The sequence below is a fragment of the Garra rufa genome, chromosome 1 (assembly GCF_049309525.1).
Source record: "Garra rufa chromosome 1, GarRuf1.0, whole genome shotgun sequence".
In the NCBI taxonomy this organism is placed as follows: domain Eukaryota; kingdom Metazoa; phylum Chordata; class Actinopteri; order Cypriniformes; family Cyprinidae; genus Garra; species Garra rufa.
In genome coordinates, this window is record NC_133361.1 from 41,470,119 (window position 1) to 41,492,662 (window position 22,544).

Below are 22,544 nucleotides of genomic sequence, written 5' to 3' on the forward strand. Positions count from 1 at the left end.
TGGATTTCATTGGGCCCTATAAATGGTATTATTGGAAAGTGGAAGTGTTTAGGAACATTATTAATTTTACTTACCAAAGATGCATTAAATTGATGAATAGAAAGAACAGCATTTATTTGAAATAGAATTACTTTGTAACATCATAAATGTCTTTGCAGAAAATCACTTTTATTCAAAGAATCCTGAAAATAATGTCTTTGTTTCTACAAAAATATTATCGGGCACAACTAATATTGTAATTTTTAATATTGATAATAATACTAAATGTTTCTTGAGCACGAAATCAGCATAATACAATGCTTTCTGAAGCATCATAGCTACTGAAAATCCATCACAGGAATAAATTACATTTAGATATGAAAGATATTAAAATAAAAACAGTTATTTAAAATGGTATAATAATATCTCACAATAAAGCATTAAAACCTTATAAAAATTATACTGACCCTAAACTTTTGAACCTACATGTAAGCTGTCCTTTTGCAGTAGTCTTGCTTTCTAAGTGTTTATCAGATTTGCATGGTCATGACAAAAAAACGTGTTTTTAAAGTTTATCGCAGTGTTTTCAATGTTTCTTCCATGGTCTTTCATTGTAAGCACATTACTGTAAACACAATTTTCATCTTGTTTGTACAAATTCAAGGATGAGTTTAAATGAATTCTGTTGTAATCAACAGCAGGCCAAAGATGCCGTCTATAGAACTGGGTTTGAATTATAACATAGAGCAATCTTTTCAAAATGTTTGATTCATTCAGTTTATCCTTGCGTAAGGACAAATAAATTATTGAAACATTTCAATAAAGACGGTGTAATCATTACCATGAATTTCATGTCTTTTGCATTACTTTCATCATTTGCATTACTCACAGTCTAGCTTCAAAGTGACTTTTGGACCTTTCTGTGTGTTTTTTTCATGTCTGCAGGAGAAAGCTGACCTGGGCGAGCTGAACTTCTCACTGTGTTACCTGCCAACAGCTGGCCGACTGACCGTCACCATCATAAAGGCCACCAATCTGAAAGCCATGGACCTCACTGGCTTCTCAGGTACCTGGTCCCGCTCGTGGTCCACCGCCATCCCTCTAATTCCCTCATAATTAACAGCGATACCTCATTAGCGCCTCAGACACTGTTAACATTGAGACGTGCTGAAACTGCCGCTCATTAATAACCTTGGAGTAACACGTCCAGCGTGTGAATAATGAAATAACATTAAAGGTCACGAAACCATCAGTTCTGAAAGTTGTGAATATCAAATAGCACCTCTAAAAAGTTGAATGTCAAAACTGAATATGTCTTATAAAGGTATCAACATCACAGTCATAAGGACAAGAGACATCTTTAATTAGTGTTGGCTTATTTAATTATCACAGCAAGGCTTAAAAGTAATGTAATAAAGATTCCTCTCATAGGACTTGATTATGTTGCGCCATCGCGGTGCATTATGGAAAAAGTAATGCTAATGTATCGTTATTGCTGGCGCAATTATTATTGATGCCGTTATTAGCATTCATTTTAATGTTGCCGAAGCGTTACGTCCTGCTGTTCTTGCTTTCTCAGATCCCTACGTAAAGGCATCTCTGGTTTGTGAAGGTCGAAGGCTGAAAAAGAGGAAGACGTCCATAAAGAAGAATACTCTCAATCCCACGTATAATGAGGCTCTGGTCTTTGATATCCCCAACGAGAACATTGAGAATGTGTCGCTCATCATCGCCGTCATGGACTACGACTGGTAAGATCATGACTGCTTTTTTCATGCTGTGATGGGCTCTGAGACATGCTGCAACACATCAGGCTCCCTGCCGTGATATGAGGCTTGACAGGAAGTGCCCACTTGTAACTTTAGGCGTGCTTACAGGCTGTGACTCACAGAATTTATTCAGGAGCGCATGGATTTTCCATTCATTGAAAGAATAAAGCGTTTACGGGAGGTCTGTGGGAGAGCTTCAAATTAGATCTACACAGAGTCCAGTTGTGTAAATACGTTTTTATCGTAATATTTATGTAGTGTAATATACACTACCATTCTAAAGTTTTGGGAATTTTACCATTTTAAAGAAATTTAGAAATTTATATACCATTTTAATTAATACTTATATTTACAATAAATGTATCCAAAGTGACAGTCAAGACATCTATAAAGGCTATATAAAAGACTGTTCTTCTGAACGTCCTTGAATCTTGAAAAAGTGTATCACGGTTTTCACAAAAATATTAGGCAGTAGAACTCAAATCAGCAAATTAACATATTAGAATGATTTCTGAAGGATCATGTGACACTTAAGTAGGGCTGTGACTAGCGATTATTTGGGTAATCGAGTAATCTGACGATTAATCGAGTAATCTGATGATTAATCGAGTAATTGGATAATTATAATTATTTAGTTTGAGGTAATAAAAATAGACCTGAGCAAACAATAGCCATTAAAATGACTTAAAATACATATGTAATAGCAATGAAGTCATAATAATTAGTTCAGATAAAGTATCAATAGCAAGTAATCATATGGTTTTATTAAACAAAACTGTTAAATACATAATGTATTACAAACAATATAGCAACAGTATGTATATTACGCATTATAACAAATAACTGCAGAGGGCACTAGTAGCCTGACGATTGTTTTTACACTTTACTGCATGATCTAATGGTTGTTTAATATTGACTAAACAACATTTAATTCAAATGTCCTCCTAATCTTTAATATTTGGCCATTTCTTGACAACAGAATTGCTACAGCCACTGTCATTTCTTGTATGTGCGCACATCAAAACGTATAAAATCAAACATATATAAAAGCGAGGGTTTAAATGTTTATTTTGAAACCATGATGAACAGTTAGCATATCGAGAAAGATATTGATGTATTCTCCTGTGTTTGTATAGATTTACAAATGATTTACCTTACAAATCGGATGAAATGGCGCACACTGCGTTCCCAGATGAAAGTTATAAAAAGCCCAAACTCACAACAATATGCAGAGATGGAGTTTGAGACGCTCCACACACGTTAAGGATAACAGTTTGTGTGGATTCTCGTCTGTGGAAATCACCACTTTCCGTTATTTTGCTCGTTTCTCGACACAGGCAAAATGCAATCAAGGATTTTTTTAATTCGAGTGCTCGATTTGAATTGAGGAATCGTGACAGCCTTACACTAAAGACTGCAGTAATGATGTTGAAAAATGAGCTTTGCCATCACTAAGCTAATTTTTCAACATCTGTATATTTCTATAAATATTTTTCTATAAATATATTAAAATAGAAAACAGTTTAAATTGTTATAGTATTTGACAATATTCACATTATTCTTTCCCTCAACAAATTGTATTACCAGTATAACAATTTTGAGTGAGCATGCAGTACTCAAGCTCCAGGAGTACTTGAAACACTTGAACTCCACATGATTTTAGATGATCCAAAGAGCATACTGAACTTCAGCAGAAGCAATTACATCAAGAGTCCCGTCTTGATCAGTGTGACAAATTTTTCTTATTTGATTAGTGATCTAGAAATAGAATCTGAAATATTTCTTATAATATTATAATATTATTATAATTTTGTAACACAGTGGTGTATGGTGGTGTTCTGAATTGAAAATCTTCAAAGTTTAAAAAAAAAAAAAATCATATGTACATTAATTTCCCAGTCACATTTTCGTGATGAAATAAATATTACTTACACTATGAGAGAGAGAAAAAAAACTGTTCCTTTTTAATATTTTTACATTAACAATGTACTCAATATTTTATTTATTCAAGCCAAGTATGAATCTCATCAAGTTAGTGTTTTTAAGCATTTTACATTTATTCCAAAATAACTCAAGACAGTAACAATTTAAACACTATATTTTATTTATGAACGGATGTTCAGCTATTCTTTTTAATAGTTAACCCTTAAAGACCTAGAACATTTTTGGGGCACCTGAGGAACCTGTATATTTCTTTGTTTTTTCAGACCTATTCTAGCATTCAGCATCAATTGTCATATGTCATTTTAAACATAAGAACTTGAACTTTACGTCTAGCTAATTTAAAATTACAATTTTCCTTTTATTTTCTCTAAAAATTAGCGAATTTCCAGGATTTTAGGGAAAACGCTAGCAACAATCGGGTGTTTTTTTACTGTGTACTCAAACAAAAACTCCTGAAGTTTGGATTTTTTTCTTTAGAAATTTGTATTTAGGTGTTTTACACTTCCAAATAAAATGTTGTCTATATATAACATTCCCCAAGCAAGTTATAGCCATTTATTGACAATATAGACCTGTCCAAAAACGTTTCAGGAGTAAAGTCATAGACGAAACAGTGCAAATAATCTTTAAAAACTATTTAAGAATTAGTCACATAATATAACAACCAAGTAGATTGATCTGTTGGCTGTAGTCTGCGTCCCAATCTATTTTACCGGGAGATCGCATAGTGACGTGAAAACCTAAATTCCAGTGCTTTATCCGATATCTACTGCTGTTTTTAAAGCATTCAAATTGGATTAGCAGTTCAAAAGTTATTAAACATTTAAGAACGATAGTTACTTTTAGCCGCGGGCGGCTGTCTCGGTCTTTGAGGGTTAACTTTAACTATTTTTTATTTTTCAGATCATCTGTCATCAAAGCTCAGTAAGTATTGGTCACAGACAGAGATTTACTTTAAATTTAACCAAGCTGATTACTCACTAAAAACTCTCACAGATCATGTTTTTAGGCCGTTTTAAGTCTTTTGACGTAACAAATTGGTTATATCTAAGTGTTGTTTACTTACTTTTTTTAAATTAGTCTTCCCATTAATGCTGTTATATTGTTCATTCAGACTGATTCGCAAACACACAAACACAAGAGGTGGGATTTATCGCATGAACCAATCACAGCCGATCACAACCAGTCATATCCAGTCATATCATGATAGAGGCATTGCCTCCTTTCACTTAACTTTTTCTATTACCCCCCATCAAACTCACCGCATGCTTTAGAAGGTCTGTTAAAACTCAATGGGCTCATGGGAGGAGAGAGAGATGCTGACTCATACTGTAACTTTACCTGCTGGTGTCGCTGTTTGACAACGTTTCTTTAGGAAAACGATTGATTTACACACTCTTTAATGTTATATTTTGTAATATTTGCATTGCGTTTTATTTTTGTACTACACAATTTTTTCTCATCCAGTATTTTGAGAAGGCACTGTCTCCCTTGCCTCCTCTGAGCAATCACCCCTGGTGTAATATGATATTAAATATTAAATTTTCTTATTAAATATGTAACATTTGTAATGTTTACAAAATTTATAGAGATAAATAAACTATAATGAAATCAATAAATCGATTAATTTAATTACAGATTTCAGAATAGACCAAAATAGTGCCCTTTGCTACATTGTTGAGAATTCAGTAATGGAGAACTGAAAAAAGTATGATCTATTCGTGTATTTAAGGACCTCCATGACTGATACTGATGAGATAGTTTGTTGTTTAATTGGTGAATTAGAATTCGTGTTGCACATATTTGTATGTGTATGCGCTCCACTGAACACAGGGCCTTATGCCCCTATGTGTCAGACTATTCCTGGTAGACGTCTGCACTGTTTTGCATAAAGACAGACACCTCATGAATATACATGATGGCCTAATACTAATGGAAGTGGTGTCTGGTGGTGAGACACTCTGTAACACAGCCAATGTTTCTTGTCTGCTGGACACACCTTAAGTCACCTCTTCAGTGTGTGTGTGTGTGTGTGTGTGTGTGTGTGTGTGTGTGTGTGTGTGTGTGTGGCTCTTCTTGCAGTACGATAGACCTTCCCAGTGGCATTTATGTCTAGCTTTTGTATTATTCTGCATATTTTTTACTTTTTGAAAATCAAAGTATACATACCACTAGGTGTGTAGTGTCATCTAATCCCACTTTTATGGAAATATTTTGTGTGCTTTTGTGGAACAAAATATGCCTTGCAAAAATCAGGTGCATACAAATTATGTATCAGATTCTATTTTAAGAAACGCTTCGGATCTGAGGAAATCCACATCCGAGTTTCCCAAATGCGTGTTTGTCGATGCACTCCGTGATTTCATCTCTTCCCAATGGCACGCGGCACACCAGCAGCCCCTCCTAATGAAGCAGCTCATCTGTGAGCCGCAGATAACGCCTGATGAATTGCTCTTAGCTTTGCTGCATGCCATCTGTGCTAAACGCTCCATTCAGAAGCATTATCAGCTGGATAATAGTCATTTCTTACATATATCTGACATGCTAAACAATCCATTTTGCAATGTTTTAGCGTTTCTCTATTTAAAGCGGCATTACTTTGGATGACGTCACACAGGTGCAGGCAAAGCAAGTTATTTTGGTTTGAGATGAAGAAATGTTGTTCATGGCATGGAGACTGCTTCATAAAACTGATGTTATTCATTTAATTTCAGGCTTTTTGCAAAACAAAGATTATGTTTCAAGTCTTCTCAAGCTTAATTGACGTTTCACTGCTGAAAAAAAACAATTGAAACCATCAGAGATATTCTAATGGTTTCCACTACAAATACCATTACAAACCATCAACTTTTAACCATGGTTTCCTGTGGTGTTTTTGAACATTTTCCATTAGGATGTAGTGGTTTTAACAAGCCACCGAACAGACCAACAGAACATGACCAATTACTAGTAGAGACCAACAGGCACCATTACAGTTTATATTAAAACCAGTACAATTATTACACATTCTGTGATGGTTTCTGTTCTGTTTTTTTTCAGCAGGGTTTTTTTGGGCATTATTGTTACCAAAATAAAGGCAGGGCATAAATCCTGCTGGCAGTCATTTTTGTTGGTGTCGCTGGAGCTACTTTGAATCTGTAGCTTCCTATGCTGCCGTTTAAAAAATAGTTAAAACTGCTAACAAAAAGTAGCTACATTGAAGCTATTTAAGCTTCATTCAGTTTAATTGTGTAACTATCAAAGCTGTATCTGTTTGGCACAAAATTAAGATCTGAATAATGATGACAGCATTAAATTAGCTAAATAGATTTACACTAAAAGCTGAATGATTAATATAAGAGAGTAAAAGCAGTGCAGAGCAGTATTTAACTCAATATTTCATTTTGAAAAATAGACACAAGGGCTCAAGTGAATCGGTGACTCATTAATTTGTACCTCTTTGTTTGAATTATCGGAACAAATCATATCATTTTTACTCAAATTATTTGAGAGGACAGTTTTATCTACTCTACCGTTCAATCTTTGGCGGTCAGTACATATTTTTAAAAAGATATTAAATTTTTATTCAGTGACATTAAAAACATTTTTACAAAGTTTCAAAATATGTAAATCAATGCTATTGCTTTTTTTAATTTTCAATTTATTAAAAAATCCTGAAAGAATGTATCATGGTGTCCACAAAAATATTCAGCAGCACAACTTTGTTAATCAATGATAATAACAAATGTTTTCTAAGCAGCAAATCAGTATATTCAAATGATTTCTGAAGGATAATGTGATGCTGAAAACTAGAGTAGTGACTGCTGAAAATTCAGCTTTGCATCACAGGAATAAATTATATTTTAAAATACATTAAAATATAAAACAGTTCATTTAAATTGTGATAATATTCATGTTTTATTAATGTTTTCCCTGCCTTTTTGATCAAATAAATGCATTCTTGGTAAGTGTAGGAGACTTCTTTCAAAAACATAAAAAAATCTTGGTCTGGACGACATGGCCAAAAAATTATCACAAGTTTTTCATACTCAATATCAATAATTTATTTCTTTCAAGTTTTTTTCAAGCAGATTTTTTTTTTAACCAGACCGTTAATCTTAAGCAGAACAGGTATATTTGTAGCAACAGCCCAAAATACATTGTATGGGTCAAAATTACAAAAAAAAAAAAGAAAAATTAAGTACCAAAAATCCTACCAAATATATAATAATATAATATATCAAAACTCAATTTTTGATAAGTAATATGCATTGCTAAGAACTTCATTTGGACAACTTTAAAGGCGATTTTCCTCAATATTTCGATTTTTTTTTTTGCACCCTCAGATTCCAGATATTCAAATAATTGTATCTCGGCCAAATATTATATATTATATATTATAAAATTGACCCTTATGGCTGTTTTTGTGGTCAAGGGTCACATTTTTAAATTCTTTACACTTTTCCAGTCATTTTTCCTAAACAAAATAAATATCTTATAAAACCCTAAAAAATAAAAACCCTAATAAACTTTTTACCAGTAACGTGTAGATAAAACACTGTTGCAGGGTCTCATAATTCTTCTGAAATGACTTTCGTTATTAAGTGTGTCATCCCTAATGCCTCTATACAAATCCAGGCCTGTCACATGACAAAACTACACTCTGGACTGCTTTTTTCCACCAACTCCTTCTTCTCGGCAGTAAACAGTATGCATTAATGCCGTTTATTTTCTGTCCTTGTCTCTAAATAAACAATAAATGCAAGAGGAAGGATTTGTTTAAGTTCCACTTATTGAACCCGCTTGTTATTTCACTTTCACTTGAGCGGCTTTTCATACTCACTTTTCTAGTAATTAAGTGATTACGACACCTCTCTCTCTTCTAATCTTCTCTCTCTCTCTCGTTTTCTTTATCTGGGTAATCAGTAGACCTATCATAAGCGACTACCCATCTGTCCTTAGTGACAAATTTTCGCTCAAATCAGTGAATCCGCTCCCTGTGCTCTTGCCTCATTTTGTTTATCTCAGTAATTCAATAATTGGAATGTACCTCTGTCTCTCTCCCCTTCTGTTCTGTGTTTGTCTGTGTAATTATGTGATCTCTCAGTCTGTGTCTACGTAATTAAAGGACTGCGTGTGGAAACTCTCTTGGTGTGTCTGATTGTGTGTGTGTGTGTGTGTGTGTGTTTCTTAAAGGGCAGGTTGCTATATGACACAAAGGTCCTGTCTGCATCTTTCTAATTATATGATGCCGATTAGACCTGCTTTTTTATCTTGTTACTTTGTGCTTTCAAGCTCCTCATGTTCTCCCGTGTCTCTTTTCTGTCTTTCGTTCTCTGTAATGGATGCACTGTTCTGTGGTTCTCCTTCATTTCTTAGCTTAACTGCATTAATTCACTCTCTCCCTCCCACTCTCTCTCTCTCTGTCTCTCAGTATCGGTCATAATGAGGTGATCGGGATGTGCCGTGTGGGCAGTGATGCTGATGGACCGGGAAGGGAGCATTGGACAGCCATGCTGGCGAATCCCCGCAAGCCTATTGAACACTGGCACCAGCTGGTGGAGGTAGACAGCGTGACCGCATGGAGTGTGTGTGTGTGTGTGTGTGTGTGTGTGTGTGAGCAAGCATGTGAAAATCAATCAATGTGCGCTGTGTGATGTTGTCTATAGACAGTGTCCTTAATACAAGCCAAGTCCTTGTTAAAATGCCTTTGACCTTCGCACCTGATACCTGTTTGTCTTTATAAGTGTACACCATTCAAGCTGCTTCACTTTTCAAAAGTATATATTTAGGTTTTTCAATTTGCCTGCATGGCCTGTAAAATCCCCATCTGGGTGAGATATTAATGTATACAGTTAGTTATGTTCTAAGTGAATGTAAACAGACGGGACAAACAATGGATGTGTGCATTAGAGCTTGCAGTGTAAATACAGTATAATAGAGCTGCTGCTGTCTATTATGTTGACAGCGTTAATCAGAAAACATTAGCACGAAAAAAGAGTACAGACCGCTTACTTGCTGACTGTTGACGTGAATAATTAATTGAAGCAATGCTTGCTTAATTGATGAATACTTAAAACTACATTAATAATAATAATTATTATTTGCATTTTATTTTTTAACGTGCTTTTCTTAAACCCAAAGTGCTACAACAGAATAAAATAATAACAATACTAACAATGAGTAATAACAAAGTACACCAATTACAATATACAGCTTTAAAAAAAAGTGAGTCTTTAAAGACTTCTTAAAGGATTACTCCACTTCTAAAAAATTATAATTTACTCACCCCCATGTAATCCAAGATGTTCATGTCTTTCTTTCTTCAGTCGCATAGAAATGAGGTTTTTTGAGGAAAACATTCCAGGATTTTTCTCCATATAGTGGACTTCAATGGGGATCATCAGATTGAAGGTTAAAAATGCAGTTTTTAGAGCAGCTTCAAATGACTCTACACGACCCCAGCCATAGAATAAGTGTCTTATCTAGTGAAATAATCATCGTTTATATAATTTTTTAACTTCAAATGCTCATCTTGTCTAGCTCTGCGAAGCACATGCGTAATCTGTGCACTCCAGTTCAATGCAGTTATGTTGAAAAACTCCCATCTCATTTTCTCCTCTAACTTCGGAATCATCCTACCTCGCTGTAGAAGTACCAACCCAGTGTTTACAAACAGCAATGTAGAATGATTTTGAAGTTGGATGAGAAAATGAGATGTGTTTCAACATACCCTGTCTTGAACCGGAGTGCATGGAGCACGCATGCGCATCACAGAGCTAGACAAGACAAGCATTTGTGGTTAAAAAGTGTATAAATATGAATTTATGTAAGAAAATGACCAATCATTTCGCTAAACAAAGACCCTTATTCCTCAGCTGGGATCATTTAGAGCCCTTTGAAGCTGCATTGAAACTGCATTTTTAACCTTCAACCTGTTGAGCACCAATGAAGTTCACTATATGGAGAAAAATCCTGGAATGTTTTCCTCAAAAAACATAATTTCTTTGCGACTGAAAAAAGAAAGACATGAATAGATATTCATATGGATGATATGGGGTGAATAAATTATTAGAAAATGTTTATTTTTTCTGAAAGTGGAGTAATCCTTTAAAACAGTCCAGTGTTGGAGAGTGTCTAATTACTAAAGGAAGATCATTTCACAGACATGGTGCAAAAACAGAAAAAGCTTGACCTACCATAGACTTTAAAGGTATAGTGCCTGTATAGGAAGCCAATGCAAGGTATGAAGTACCGGAGAAATATGCTGACGAGCAGTTGTATACGTCAGTACCCGAGTGCCTGAATTCGGAATATATTGCAGTTCCTTTGTAGACTTATCAGGGAGACCAAAATAAAGTGTGTGTCAATTATCAAACCTCAATGTAATAAAGGTGTAAATAAGCCTTTCTGCATCAGGCTGTAATAAGTTTGAAATCTGGTGATATTTCTTAGATGGAAAAGCACAGTTTTTGAGACCATTTTAATATGGGCATCGAACATCAGTTGGGGATAAAAAAAAAAACACTAAGACTGTGCACTTGCAAGGATGGAGTAATTAAATCATAATCAGTAGTCAAATTTGAACTATTAAATTTATGCAAAGCCGTTGGCACACTGACAAATAAAATGGATCTCAAAATTTCACTCCCTGACTTTTAATGCATTGTGTTTCCCTCTGAAGCATCAAGTGAGTGTTTAAACCTTCTGTAATAGTTGCATTTGAGTCCCTCAGTTGTCAGTGTGAAAAGATGGATCTCAAAATCATACAGCCATTGCTGGAAGGGGTTCAAATACACAAAAATGCTGAAAAACCAAAGTATTTGTGGGACCTGAAAGATTTTTCTGAAGAACAGCAGGCAGTTTAACTGTTCAGAACAAACAAGGGACTCATGAACAACTATCACTAAATTAAAAAAAAAAAACACGGCTGTGGATTGATCAGGTAACAACCAGTGTTGTTTTTGACAACCATCTTAGATTTAGTCTTAGTCTTAGTCTTTTGGACTAAAATGCTTCTTAGTTTTAGTCAAATTTTAGTCACTTCTATATGTGATAGTTTTAGTCCAATTTTAGTCGACGAAAAGTCAAAAAGGTTTTAGTCTAGTTTTAGTCGACGAAAAGTCAAAAAGGTTTTAGTCTAGTTTTAGTCAAAAAAAGGGAAAAAAGTAGTCTTTTAACAAATTAATGTAGGTCAGTAAGTATTTTGCTGTTGGGTAGTGTCACTTATAAGTTCTGAAAATAGCAGATCTATAGTTCAACACAATGTGAGCTTCCGGATCGACTATTTTCACCAATAATTACAATAATGAAGGAATGTTTTAGAACATAAAAGACAAACAAGGATGGAATGCTAAAACGGCTTGCCATACTAGTATAGCAAAGAGTATTTAATGCTAAAACGGCTTGCCATAGCGTCAGATACTTTTTAAGTTTTAATTGGCATGCACAATAAGCGGAAATGTCATGCATTTTAAACGTCTGACGGACCACCCACTAACATTTTCGTCTATTCTCGTCTCGTCAACGAAAACTCACACACGTCTCGTCATGTTTTAGTCATCAACTAGCCATTTTTATCTCGTCATCGTCTCGTTATCGTCATGAAAAAAAGTGGCGTCAACGAAATGATTTCGTCATCGTCATCGTTGACGAAAACAACACTGGTAACAACACAGTATTAAGAAACAAGTGTATGTAAACTTTTGAACCGGGTCATTTTTATAAATTCAACTATTATTTTCTCTTGTGAATTATATGTAACCGTCTTTTATGTAAAATATCTTATTCAGGTCAGTACTAAATGAAAAGTAACATGGGATTTGTATGATCCCTCTTATTTTGGTTAAATAATTAACATTTTGTAGATCCTTCAAGATGTATTTAAACTTTTGACTTCTGCTGTATATGCTAAACAAGATGGGCCCAAGCACAGAGCCCTGTGGGACCCCCTGCTAAACTAGTGTTGGTTCAGATTGATTTTTCCCCAGACATACAATCTAAAATTGATTAATAAGATTATTTTGTTTTAATTTAATTTGCTTACAATATTACAAAAAAATATAAAAATTGTGTAGTAGATTTTCACTGGTACTAACTACTACTAAAATATAGCTTTTCTTCGGATAAGACGTAAAGAAATCTTGAAAGAAAGGAAACCTAAATCGAAAAAGAAAGCCTCTCCTCTTTCCTCGAAGCCAGTATATGCATAAAAATAAAGGTATTTCTAATGCACGATAATGCATTTATAATGTCCAATAATAGACCTTATAATCTTAATTAGTATAATACTTACCTTTCTCGTGGTTATATAAAATAAGAGCTTCATGTAAAGGCTAATGTATTACATATTAAATCTCAACAGCAGGATCAGGACCCCTGAAGCGGTTGATTTTGCAACTGGCTGCACATAATCTTTCCTATTACGTGGCTACTTACCAAATAAATAAATAAATGAACATTAAACATTATTTTTCTTTTTTGTATGTGAGAAGGATACATAGGGCCAGATTTAATAACAGCTTGCGCCAGCACAAACCCTCTTTTGCCGTAAAAAAATATACTGTCAGGTTTTAGTGAAACATTAGCGTTTGAAAAGGCATGGACACAGTTATTTTTGACCTTATTGCATATGCATTTGTGGAAGTTTCCCTTTCAGATGCAAAATTTATGGTAGGAAAGTATTTAAATCATGCAAGGTGATTTACTAAGGTTTATGGTAGTCGGTTTACTGATATTTGCACCATTATTTAAAACTCCAGAAAAGCCTGTCTTAATCCATCTGCTTGTTAAGTTGTGACAGAAGGAATGCTGTTTTCAGGTCCAAGCCTTTTCTTGTTTGACTTGAGAATACCATCTCAACAGCCGTTTATAGGCACTATTTATTTGTATTACACATTTAAGCTAAACATTTAAAAACTTACACTACACTACAGTCTCTATGCTCACAGTGTCTCAGACAAATATTTTAACAATTTATAAAAGATGAATCACTGTCTGGCCATCTGGGATTTTAGCATGGAGATAAAGGTTAGGATTATCATTTTTGGAAGTGTTATGTTGCATTCTTAGTGCTAGTACCATTTGTTGTTTTCTTGTGCCATGTGATTTTCTTGAGCATTTGGACCTGGAAGCAGTACTTTTACATTAGTTTTTACCTAAAACTTACCATACTGATATATATAAAAAAGGTAAAGAAAAATATATGTATAAAAGTGTATATAAATACACTTTCCATTGATGTATGGTTTGTTAGGATAGGACAATATTTGGCTGAGACACAGCTATTTGAAAATCTGGAATCTGAGGGTGCAACAATTCTAAATATTGAGAAAATCATCTTAAATGTTGTCCAAATGAAGTTCTTAGCAGTGCATATTACTAGTCAAAAACTGAGTTTTGATATATTTATGGTAGGAATTTTCCAAAATATCTTCATGGAACATGATCTGTTCTTAATATCCTAATGATTTTGGCATAAAAGAAAAATTGATCATTTTGACCCATACAATGTATTTTTGGCTATTGCTGCAAATACACCTGTGATACCTAAGACCTAAGGTGGTGCAGAGTCACATTTCATACATTGTCTAATTCAGTGGCTCCCAATCCTGGTCCTGGATAACCCCAAACACTGCACATTTTTTCTCCCTAATCAAACTAACCTGATTCAACTAATCAGCTCATTAGTAAAGACTCCAGCTCATAAACCAGTTATAAGTACTCAATCTTTGGAATCTAATTACGTAATCCAGATCAGTTACTCCCTAGCACTGATTACTTTATAATGCATTATATGAACGAAATCACCTTCTGAATAATCATGTATGTTCATTGCTGTTTACTTTCACAGGAGAAATCCATAAACGCATACGTGTCAAAGAGTGCCGCACCCTCCCCTAAGCCACACATAGTGGTGGACAGCCCTCACTCTGAGTAGAGATGTGAGTACACACACACACACACACACACACACACACACACATAAACGTGCTGCAAATAGAAGGGCACTTCCTCACGTATGGGATCTGTGTGGGTGAATGCATGAAGTGTTACACTGGAGTACTTCAGGTTTCAGTCATGAACTAACACACTGATAAAAGCATCAATGGCTATGTTTACACATCAGCAGGATATGGCTGTTAGGGGCCGTTCACATGTAGCGTCTTTTGCGCGTTCAAGTTCGTTATTTCAAATGTAGACGCGCGACTTGCGCGCGCATAATGGAAGCGACGCGGTCGCGACGCGCACGCGGTGCGACGCGCTCGTTTTTTCAGGCGCGTCCGCGCCGCATCGAGATAAAAACATCTCAACTTTTCAAAATGTCGCAAGCGCACCACAGGTCATGTGACATGAACCAACCAATCAGCTTCCTCGCGTTTTTCCGTTACATTGAAACCTCAGCAGAAACATGGAGGAGCAGCTCATCATTGTGGTCCAGGGATTTCCTGAACTTTATGATTTGTCAAGCCCCCATTATTTTGACGCTAATAGAAGAAACAATGCATGGAGACGCATAGGCTTGGAGCTAGAGCGCAGCTGATGGTTGCTTAGAAGCGGCAGACGCTTCCTGAGCGCAAGCGCCCGAGCGCTTTGTTGATAAGGAAGAAAGCGGCGCGCCTAGCGTTTTCCACGCGTTTTAGGCGCGACATGTGAACGGCCCCTTAGTCCTGTTTTAGAGTGTTAAATATGGTTGCGTTCTTACAGTTTTGTTATTAACACTGTAAAAAGTTGTTTTAACTTAAAATTATTTGTTACCCCACTGACTTAATTTTTTTTAGTTTAGTCAACTTTACATTTTAAGTTACTTAATGTTAATTTAAGTGACAACTGGAATATTTTAGTTGACTGAACTAAACATTTTAAATCAGCGTGGTAACAAATACATTTTTTTTTACAGTGAACTGCATTCTATAACCAAAATTTTAAGGACTCAAAGCTAAATTTTAAGAGCGAGTGTGCATAAAAGATTAGTTAACTTCCAGAATAAAAATGTCCCTATAATTTACTCATCCCCCTGTCATCCAAGATGTTTATGTCTTTCTTTCTTCAGTCGAAAATAATTTTTTTGAAGTTTTTTGAGGAAAACATTCCAGGATTTTTCTCCATATGGTGGACTTCAATGGTGCTCCATGGATTGAAGGTTAAAATTGCTGTTTTAATGCAGCTTGAAAGGGCTCTACACTAGGGCTGTTCGATTCCGAACTTTTTGGAATCGGTTCCGATTCCTGGTTCTGGAATCGGAATCGATTCCTCACTGTTGTTTTCAATTGTTTTTCGATTCTTGTTTTTTAGATTGGAGGAAGCTAATTTTAATTTTCTAATATTGAATGCAGTTGTCAATCCCGTACACTGTATGAATGCAGCCATCTGTTCACTGGAGCTCTTTGTGATTATGTTTCTTACTGTTTGTGTTTATATGGTTAACAGTGTTTTTGTTCTATGTCTCTGTTTCTTTTTCTCATCCTCAGGTCAGCATTATCTTTTTAGCAACAGAAATACATTCTTTCTTTTCACCTGTGAATAATTATTCATCAAGAAAGAACCAGAGAAGAGACTGTGCTTGTGTTAGTGCTATTCCTCTAAATCAACCCTGCAGAGCCAACACAATATATAGAAAAATAACTAGATCACACACTTACACACACACACAAACACAAACAGACATACTCACACACACATGGAATCATAACAAAACAACTGGCATGGATGGTTTTGCTTCAGGAATGATGTTGAAGTCAAAATATGTCATGATTTATTCAGGGGAAATATGACAAACATTCCCACTTTAAATAGATAACCTTTATTTAGTTATTTGAAACTGAGCCTACAAAGAAAAAAAGAGATTTTAATTACTAAAGAAAAAAAAACTAAAAATAATCAGGAGAGACCTGATAGATTATGGACCACGAATGTTTCTGTGTATGTGTGAGCGCATGTGTGTACGTGAGTTTGTACGGGTGTCTGTGTGTAGCTATAGAAAATCTCTACAAAGGTGTTTTCAGTCAGATGCAAGTAGCTGCAAGTTCTCGGAGTGGTCTTCTCTGCCAATGCAGAATCCTTGCAACTGTTTCCCGTTTCTCTGGAGAGGAGGACTACTTTATGACCGTTCCCATCTGGAGAAATCAGGACGGATACATTGGCCAAATCGTGTCGTGCAGTATTGAAATGTGTCCCTCTGCCTTTTACATTTTTATCACCTTCTGCTTGGAGCTCACTGAGATCAGCAGTGTTTTTTTTTTTCGTTTGTTTACTAGTCCAGCCATTCTTCTTGTTCTACCAGATACTGATTTGAGAATATGTTTCCCTGACATGGACACACTGGCGGACTGAATCCCATTGAGAACTCTTCCAAAGGGAGCTATCATTGATTTCGAACAACTGGGACGGACCTTGGATTTGTGTGCACTTCCTGGAAACATATCCTACGGGGAAAAGATCTGGCCATAGTATTTTATTTTTATACCACGCCAGGTTTTTGTTTCCCCACTTAGACATTTTTAATTTCAAGAGGAGGTGTGCTCTCCATCATCCTTCTGCCAAGAGGACCGCTTTGGAAAGACACACACATCCATTCTCTTTTCCCCCTCCCGTGTATCTATGTGTTTGTAGGAGTGCTCTTTTGTGTCGATACACGTTTGCTCGTCGGTTTGTGTGTGCGCGTGTATGCCTGTGTGTCGGTATATGTCACTGTGACCCCGTGTACGTCTCCACCTCCCGTCCTTTGTCCTGCACAGAGAAAATCTCGTTTTTGAACAATCAAGTGTCTCCTGTCCTGTGTCTTAGAGGAACTATTTCTTGTGTAGGACCTGTTGCACTTGGTAGGGACAGGGCCTATTTCTCAGACGCGCGTTTCGGTCGTTCTCCGTCGAATGTGGTAGTGACCTGTCTCTGTTGTGTCCCTAACCAGCTCGTCACTGAAACGTGTCCCTAGCCTGATCTGTGTTCTCGTGTTGGGTGTGCTCTTCTTTTTTTGTAAATGTGCTCTGTGTGTATGAGGGGACAAACCTGGTGGCCACAGCTGTCGAGGAATAAAATGTTGGAAGCTTTTCATTGTATTTAAAAGAAAAAGGGGTAAAAAAAAAGACAAACTGGTTCTCTTCACCTCTTTTGAGCATTCCTTGCAAACAGAGACAAAGAGGGGGACACAGCTTTTATCGCTTTAGGGCCACGGTTACTTATAGGATTTAACATTACTTAAAATACAATGTCTATTTTTTTTTGTATGTGTTCAGTAAGGTCACTGCTTCTATAGTCAGAAACATTATAGTGGCCAAAGCGCTAAATTCACACACCCTTGATATCCAGGGTCACTGCCTGTATTAAAGGAATAGTTCAGTAAAAAATGAAAATTCTGTCATGATTTATTGACCGTCATGTTGTTCCAAACTCGTAAGACCTTTGTTCATCTTCAGAACACAAATTAAGGAATTTTTGATGAAATCCGAGAGCTTTCTGACCCTGCATAGATAGCAACACAACTGATACATTCAAGACCCACACTGTAAAAAGTTTTCACCAGTTTCAACTTAAAAACGTAAGTTTAGCAGCTGCCTTAAAATGTCAAGTTAAATCAACTTAAGTCATTTCAACTCACAAGGTAAATTAACTCATTTTTATTGTAATAAGTTAAAATGACTTGTAGTTTTAAGCTGATTTAACTTAAAATTTTAAGGCAGCTGCTGAACTTAGGTTTTTAAGTTGAATCTGGTGAAAACTTTTTACAGTGCAGAAAGGTAGTAAGGACATCGATAAAATAGGCCATGTGACATCAGTAGTTCAAAAAGTTTAATCTGGATCAGAACGATCTGGATTTGGAAATCCCATGTTTTGCTATTCAGGTAACCCATCTTACTTTTGTGCTGGTTTTTCAAAGCAAAATTGGATTTGATCACCCTGATCCAGATATACACTTCCAGATTTCCAAATCTAGATTACTACTGCTCTCAAGAGCCCCTAAAGGAACATGGTGTTGAAACAAAAATGAGATGGGGGAAAAAAATTTCAATGTTTTGCATTGCATTTATACAAATAACTAATTCTGACTGGTCCATCTCTAAAAAAAGAAAAAGAAAAAGAAAACTTTAAAATAAATATAATATTTTTGTTTGATATTGATATTGACAGCTGTTTGGGGATATATTGTTAAAATGTTGTATTTTTTGAACTAGTTTTAAAGTTTTATTACATATTTTTTTCCTGAAATCCACCCTTCTTTTTTATATATATCAAAAGTGTTTCAATCGTATTAAAACGTCTTGAACAACACAAACTAAGGATTTAATTAGATTTTGTGATCTAATCCCAATTCAGAATCCTTTTTCTTTTGAACAACTGGCCCCAGTGGGTCAACCTTAATTTTATAAAGCTACGAGAATACTTTTTGTGCACAAAGAAAACAAAAATAACAACTTTATTCAACAATTTTATCGACGCACACGCATGCATCGTGATACTCTCATGGATGCGCGTCAAAGACTGACAGGGACGAGTTGTAGTAGCTGAATAAAGTCGTTATTTTTGTTTTCTTTGTACACAAAAAGTATTCTCGTAGCTTCATAACGTTATGGTTAAACCACTGATGTCACATGGACTATTTTATCGATGTCCTTACTACCTTTCTGGGTCTTGAATGTGTCAGTTACATTGCTGTCTATGCAGGCTCAGAAAGCTCTGGGATTTCATCAAAAATATCTTAATTTGTGTTCTGAAGATGAGCATAAGTCTTGCGTGTTTGGAACGACATGAGGGTGAGTAATTAATGACAGAATTTAAATTTTTGGGTGAACTATCTCTTCAAAAAGAATAATTCACCCAGAAATGAAAAATCTGTCATTTAGTCAACCTCATGCCGTTCCAAATTTGTAAGACCTTCTTCTGTGGAACACAAAATCCATTTTATTTCACAAAATCCTTTCAGTGAAATCCAATGAGTTGCGATACTGTTTTTAGACACCATTGGCCTACATGTTAAACATTCCTCAAAATATGATCTTTTGCAGAAGATAGAAAGTCATGCGGGTTTGAAACGACACGAGGGTGCATAACAGATGGCAGAATTTTCAATTTTAGATGAACTATCTCTTTAATAACGCAGTATAACCACTGCCAATGCTACTGCACACATCCCTCAATGGAGGAATACTGCATTACCAATCACTAACGCTCATGTTATTGAAATGTACATCAGTATAATTATTTCCCACCGTACCCCCCTGAGCTCATATTTTCTGCGTTTCCATTATTAATCACACGCCAGGCCTTGGACGAATGCACACACACTCTCGCCGGTGTGTGCTCAGTCCTCAGTCCGTTATCGTATATCAGCTCTTGTTGTTTTCTAAGAGGCCATTGATTCCGTCATACACGTGGATGTGGTATCGACCCGCAGTCTTCAGCTCCTGTCTCCAGGCCCATCTTTTCTGCTGCCTTAGATCTTACACTGTGGAGGCACGATCCCTGTAGAGTGACCTCTGACCCCCCCCCATCAGCTTTCACGAAATACAAACTCTGGCGATAGCTTTCTCTTCGGTTCACCCCAGGCCATATTTTTGGCTCCCTGTTTGTCTCCCCTCTTTCCTCTGTCTCTCTATGTCAGTGCAATTCTGAATGATCCTGAGGAAATGTGTTTGCATGCTTATATTAACATGGATGATGTCAACTTGATGCAACGATAATTTAATAAGTGATGCTCAACACAAAAAAACTGACGATGAACTTGATACTAACACTACTAATGACAAACATGTTGACCTAGCAACCTGTTGGATATCATCAAAACACTGATGATTAATGTTGTTAATATTGTATATCCTCTTTGAGATGATATTACAGTTTCTGGATATATTTTTCTTTGTTTGTTTGTTTGTTTGCTTTTTTAGTTTTCTTCGAAAAGGTTTACTTTTTTATATGTTCAGATTAAGCTGAGACTTAGAGCAAGATAAAAATGAAATGCAGTCAGGGCGAGAGAACATTTCAGCTGAAAAAAAAACAAAATTGAAAAAAAGAAAAAAAAAACTAGGAGGATGATTATGTGAATGATAAGACGATGATTCTAAGGCTGGAGCGATGATGGCTGAAATAAAACATGTATGAAAAATCATTGCGGTGTGTTTGCATGATACAGCTGTTTGCGTTGTGAACTTGTGAATCATCCTTATCTTTTTGTCTACCTCTTACTTTGTCTCTCACTCCCTTCCCCCTCCTGCTGTGCATTAACCTGTGTGTAATTATTTAGTTACCATCATAAATTCTTTATCGTGAGCCCACTTTATATAAACGCAGTGCAGAGCATTGCATTCATATGGGTCGAAGACGTTAAAACGTCGAAAGAAATTTACAAAAGTGATTTTATGTCCATAGAAAGCACATTAAATGCACGTAAAGTGACTACTTTTAAGGTTTAAAATTTTTGGGAGAATGAAATGTCAAAATTTGGTTGAAATAATACATACATTAATATTCAGTGTAACACAATATTTGTGTAGAAATTCAAACAACATGTTTATTCTGACTTGTACTTATTCAAATATATAAAAGAATAAGGGAGCATATTCAATTTTATTGTGTTTTAAATGAGTAAAAAATTCTTACTGACAAATGGGCAAAACTTGGGATTGTGGCAAATTTAAAAAAATGGGTGAAAGTAATTTGTCTTTTAAATTAAATTAAATAAAAACTTTTTAAATTTTTTTTTTTTTTTGAAAAAACAACCATTTAAAGCAGTATTAGACTTATTGTTTTTATGCTTAAACCCTTTTTCGTCTTTGACCCGTATATGCTTCTGTTTTTCTGTATTTCCATAGGCACGCAAACACCCTCACAACCACACTTGTCATATTCATAAATCAAGCCTGGCCTTTCTCCGCCTCAGCCTCGTTCTTCAAAATCAGCTTGTGTCTTTATGGCTTTTCCGGTCACAAAACTTCCTGGCGTTAATTGCACCCGTGTGGTGTGATTCTTAGAGAGTTCGATTTGTTACTGCCGGATTCTTCGGCATCCATCTTGGCTTCTTAGAGTCACATTCATGTGAGTCTAATGCACTGTTCATCTGAGCCTCACTGTACGCAGAACAGCCGGAGTCAGCACTTTCTGACACACACAGATACAAGAAGAGAGACAGAGGTGCAGGGAATTAGCACATGTGGTGAAGACTACAAATGTGCTACGGAGAAAAGCAGGGGGTAAAGCTTGACAAGAGAACAGGAGCCAGTTTCATTATCACAGCCATTATGTTAAGATAGTATCTTAAGAACTAGTCTGACCAAAATGATCAAATTTGATTTGTAAATGCTCTGACTTCAAAAAGTAATGACTTGTCTTTAAAAAAAAAGGATGACTGACTTATTATAGTCTAAGCAGTTCATGCAATTTGCCCAAGGCCAAACAATAGAAAAAGAGTGGTAAGAGGATAAATGTTTGAGAATAGCTAGAGAAAATCTATTAGGGGAATAGAATTGAATGACTATCCCTTAAATTCAGGTTTAATGCAACTTAAAGGAACAGTTCACTCAAAAATGAAAATTCTATCATTAATCACTCACCCTCATGTCGTTTCCAAAGCTGTAAGATCTTTGTTCATCTTCAGAACTCAAATTAAGATATTTTCGATGAAATCCATTAGCTTTCTGACCCTGTATAGACAGCAATGCAACTGACACGTTTAAGGCCTGAAAGGTAGTAAGGATGTCAATAAAATAGTCCATCAGTTGTCCTTAATTTTATGAACTACAAGAATACTTTTTGTTCACTAAGAAAACAGACCTAATTTAACAATGTCTTATATTCTGTCTCCTTGCAGGGTCAGAAAGCTCTCAGATTTCATTAAAAATATCTTAATTTGTGTTCCGAAGATGAATGAAGTTCTTACGGGCT

The 22,544-nt window shown here is 35.7% G+C and overlaps 1 protein-coding gene across 1 annotated transcript in view; it reads left to right on the forward strand.

The window, feature by feature from the left end:
- The window catches only part of syt3 (synaptotagmin III), a 67,893-nt gene extending 47,121 nt beyond the window's left edge, over nt 1-20,772 (forward strand). The window contains exons 9-13 of the mRNA XM_073840761.1: nt 925-1,045; nt 1,559-1,730; nt 9,106-9,235; nt 14,524-14,614; nt 16,142-20,772. Coding sequence (XP_073696862.1) covers nt 925-1,045; nt 1,559-1,730; nt 9,106-9,235; nt 14,524-14,610 — 510 coding nt within the window. The 3' untranslated portion in view covers nt 14,611-14,614; nt 16,142-20,772. The remainder of the gene's footprint in view (nt 1-924; nt 1,046-1,558; nt 1,731-9,105; nt 9,236-14,523; nt 14,615-16,141) is intronic.
- Nucleotides 20,773-22,544: the final 1,772 nt, after the last annotated feature.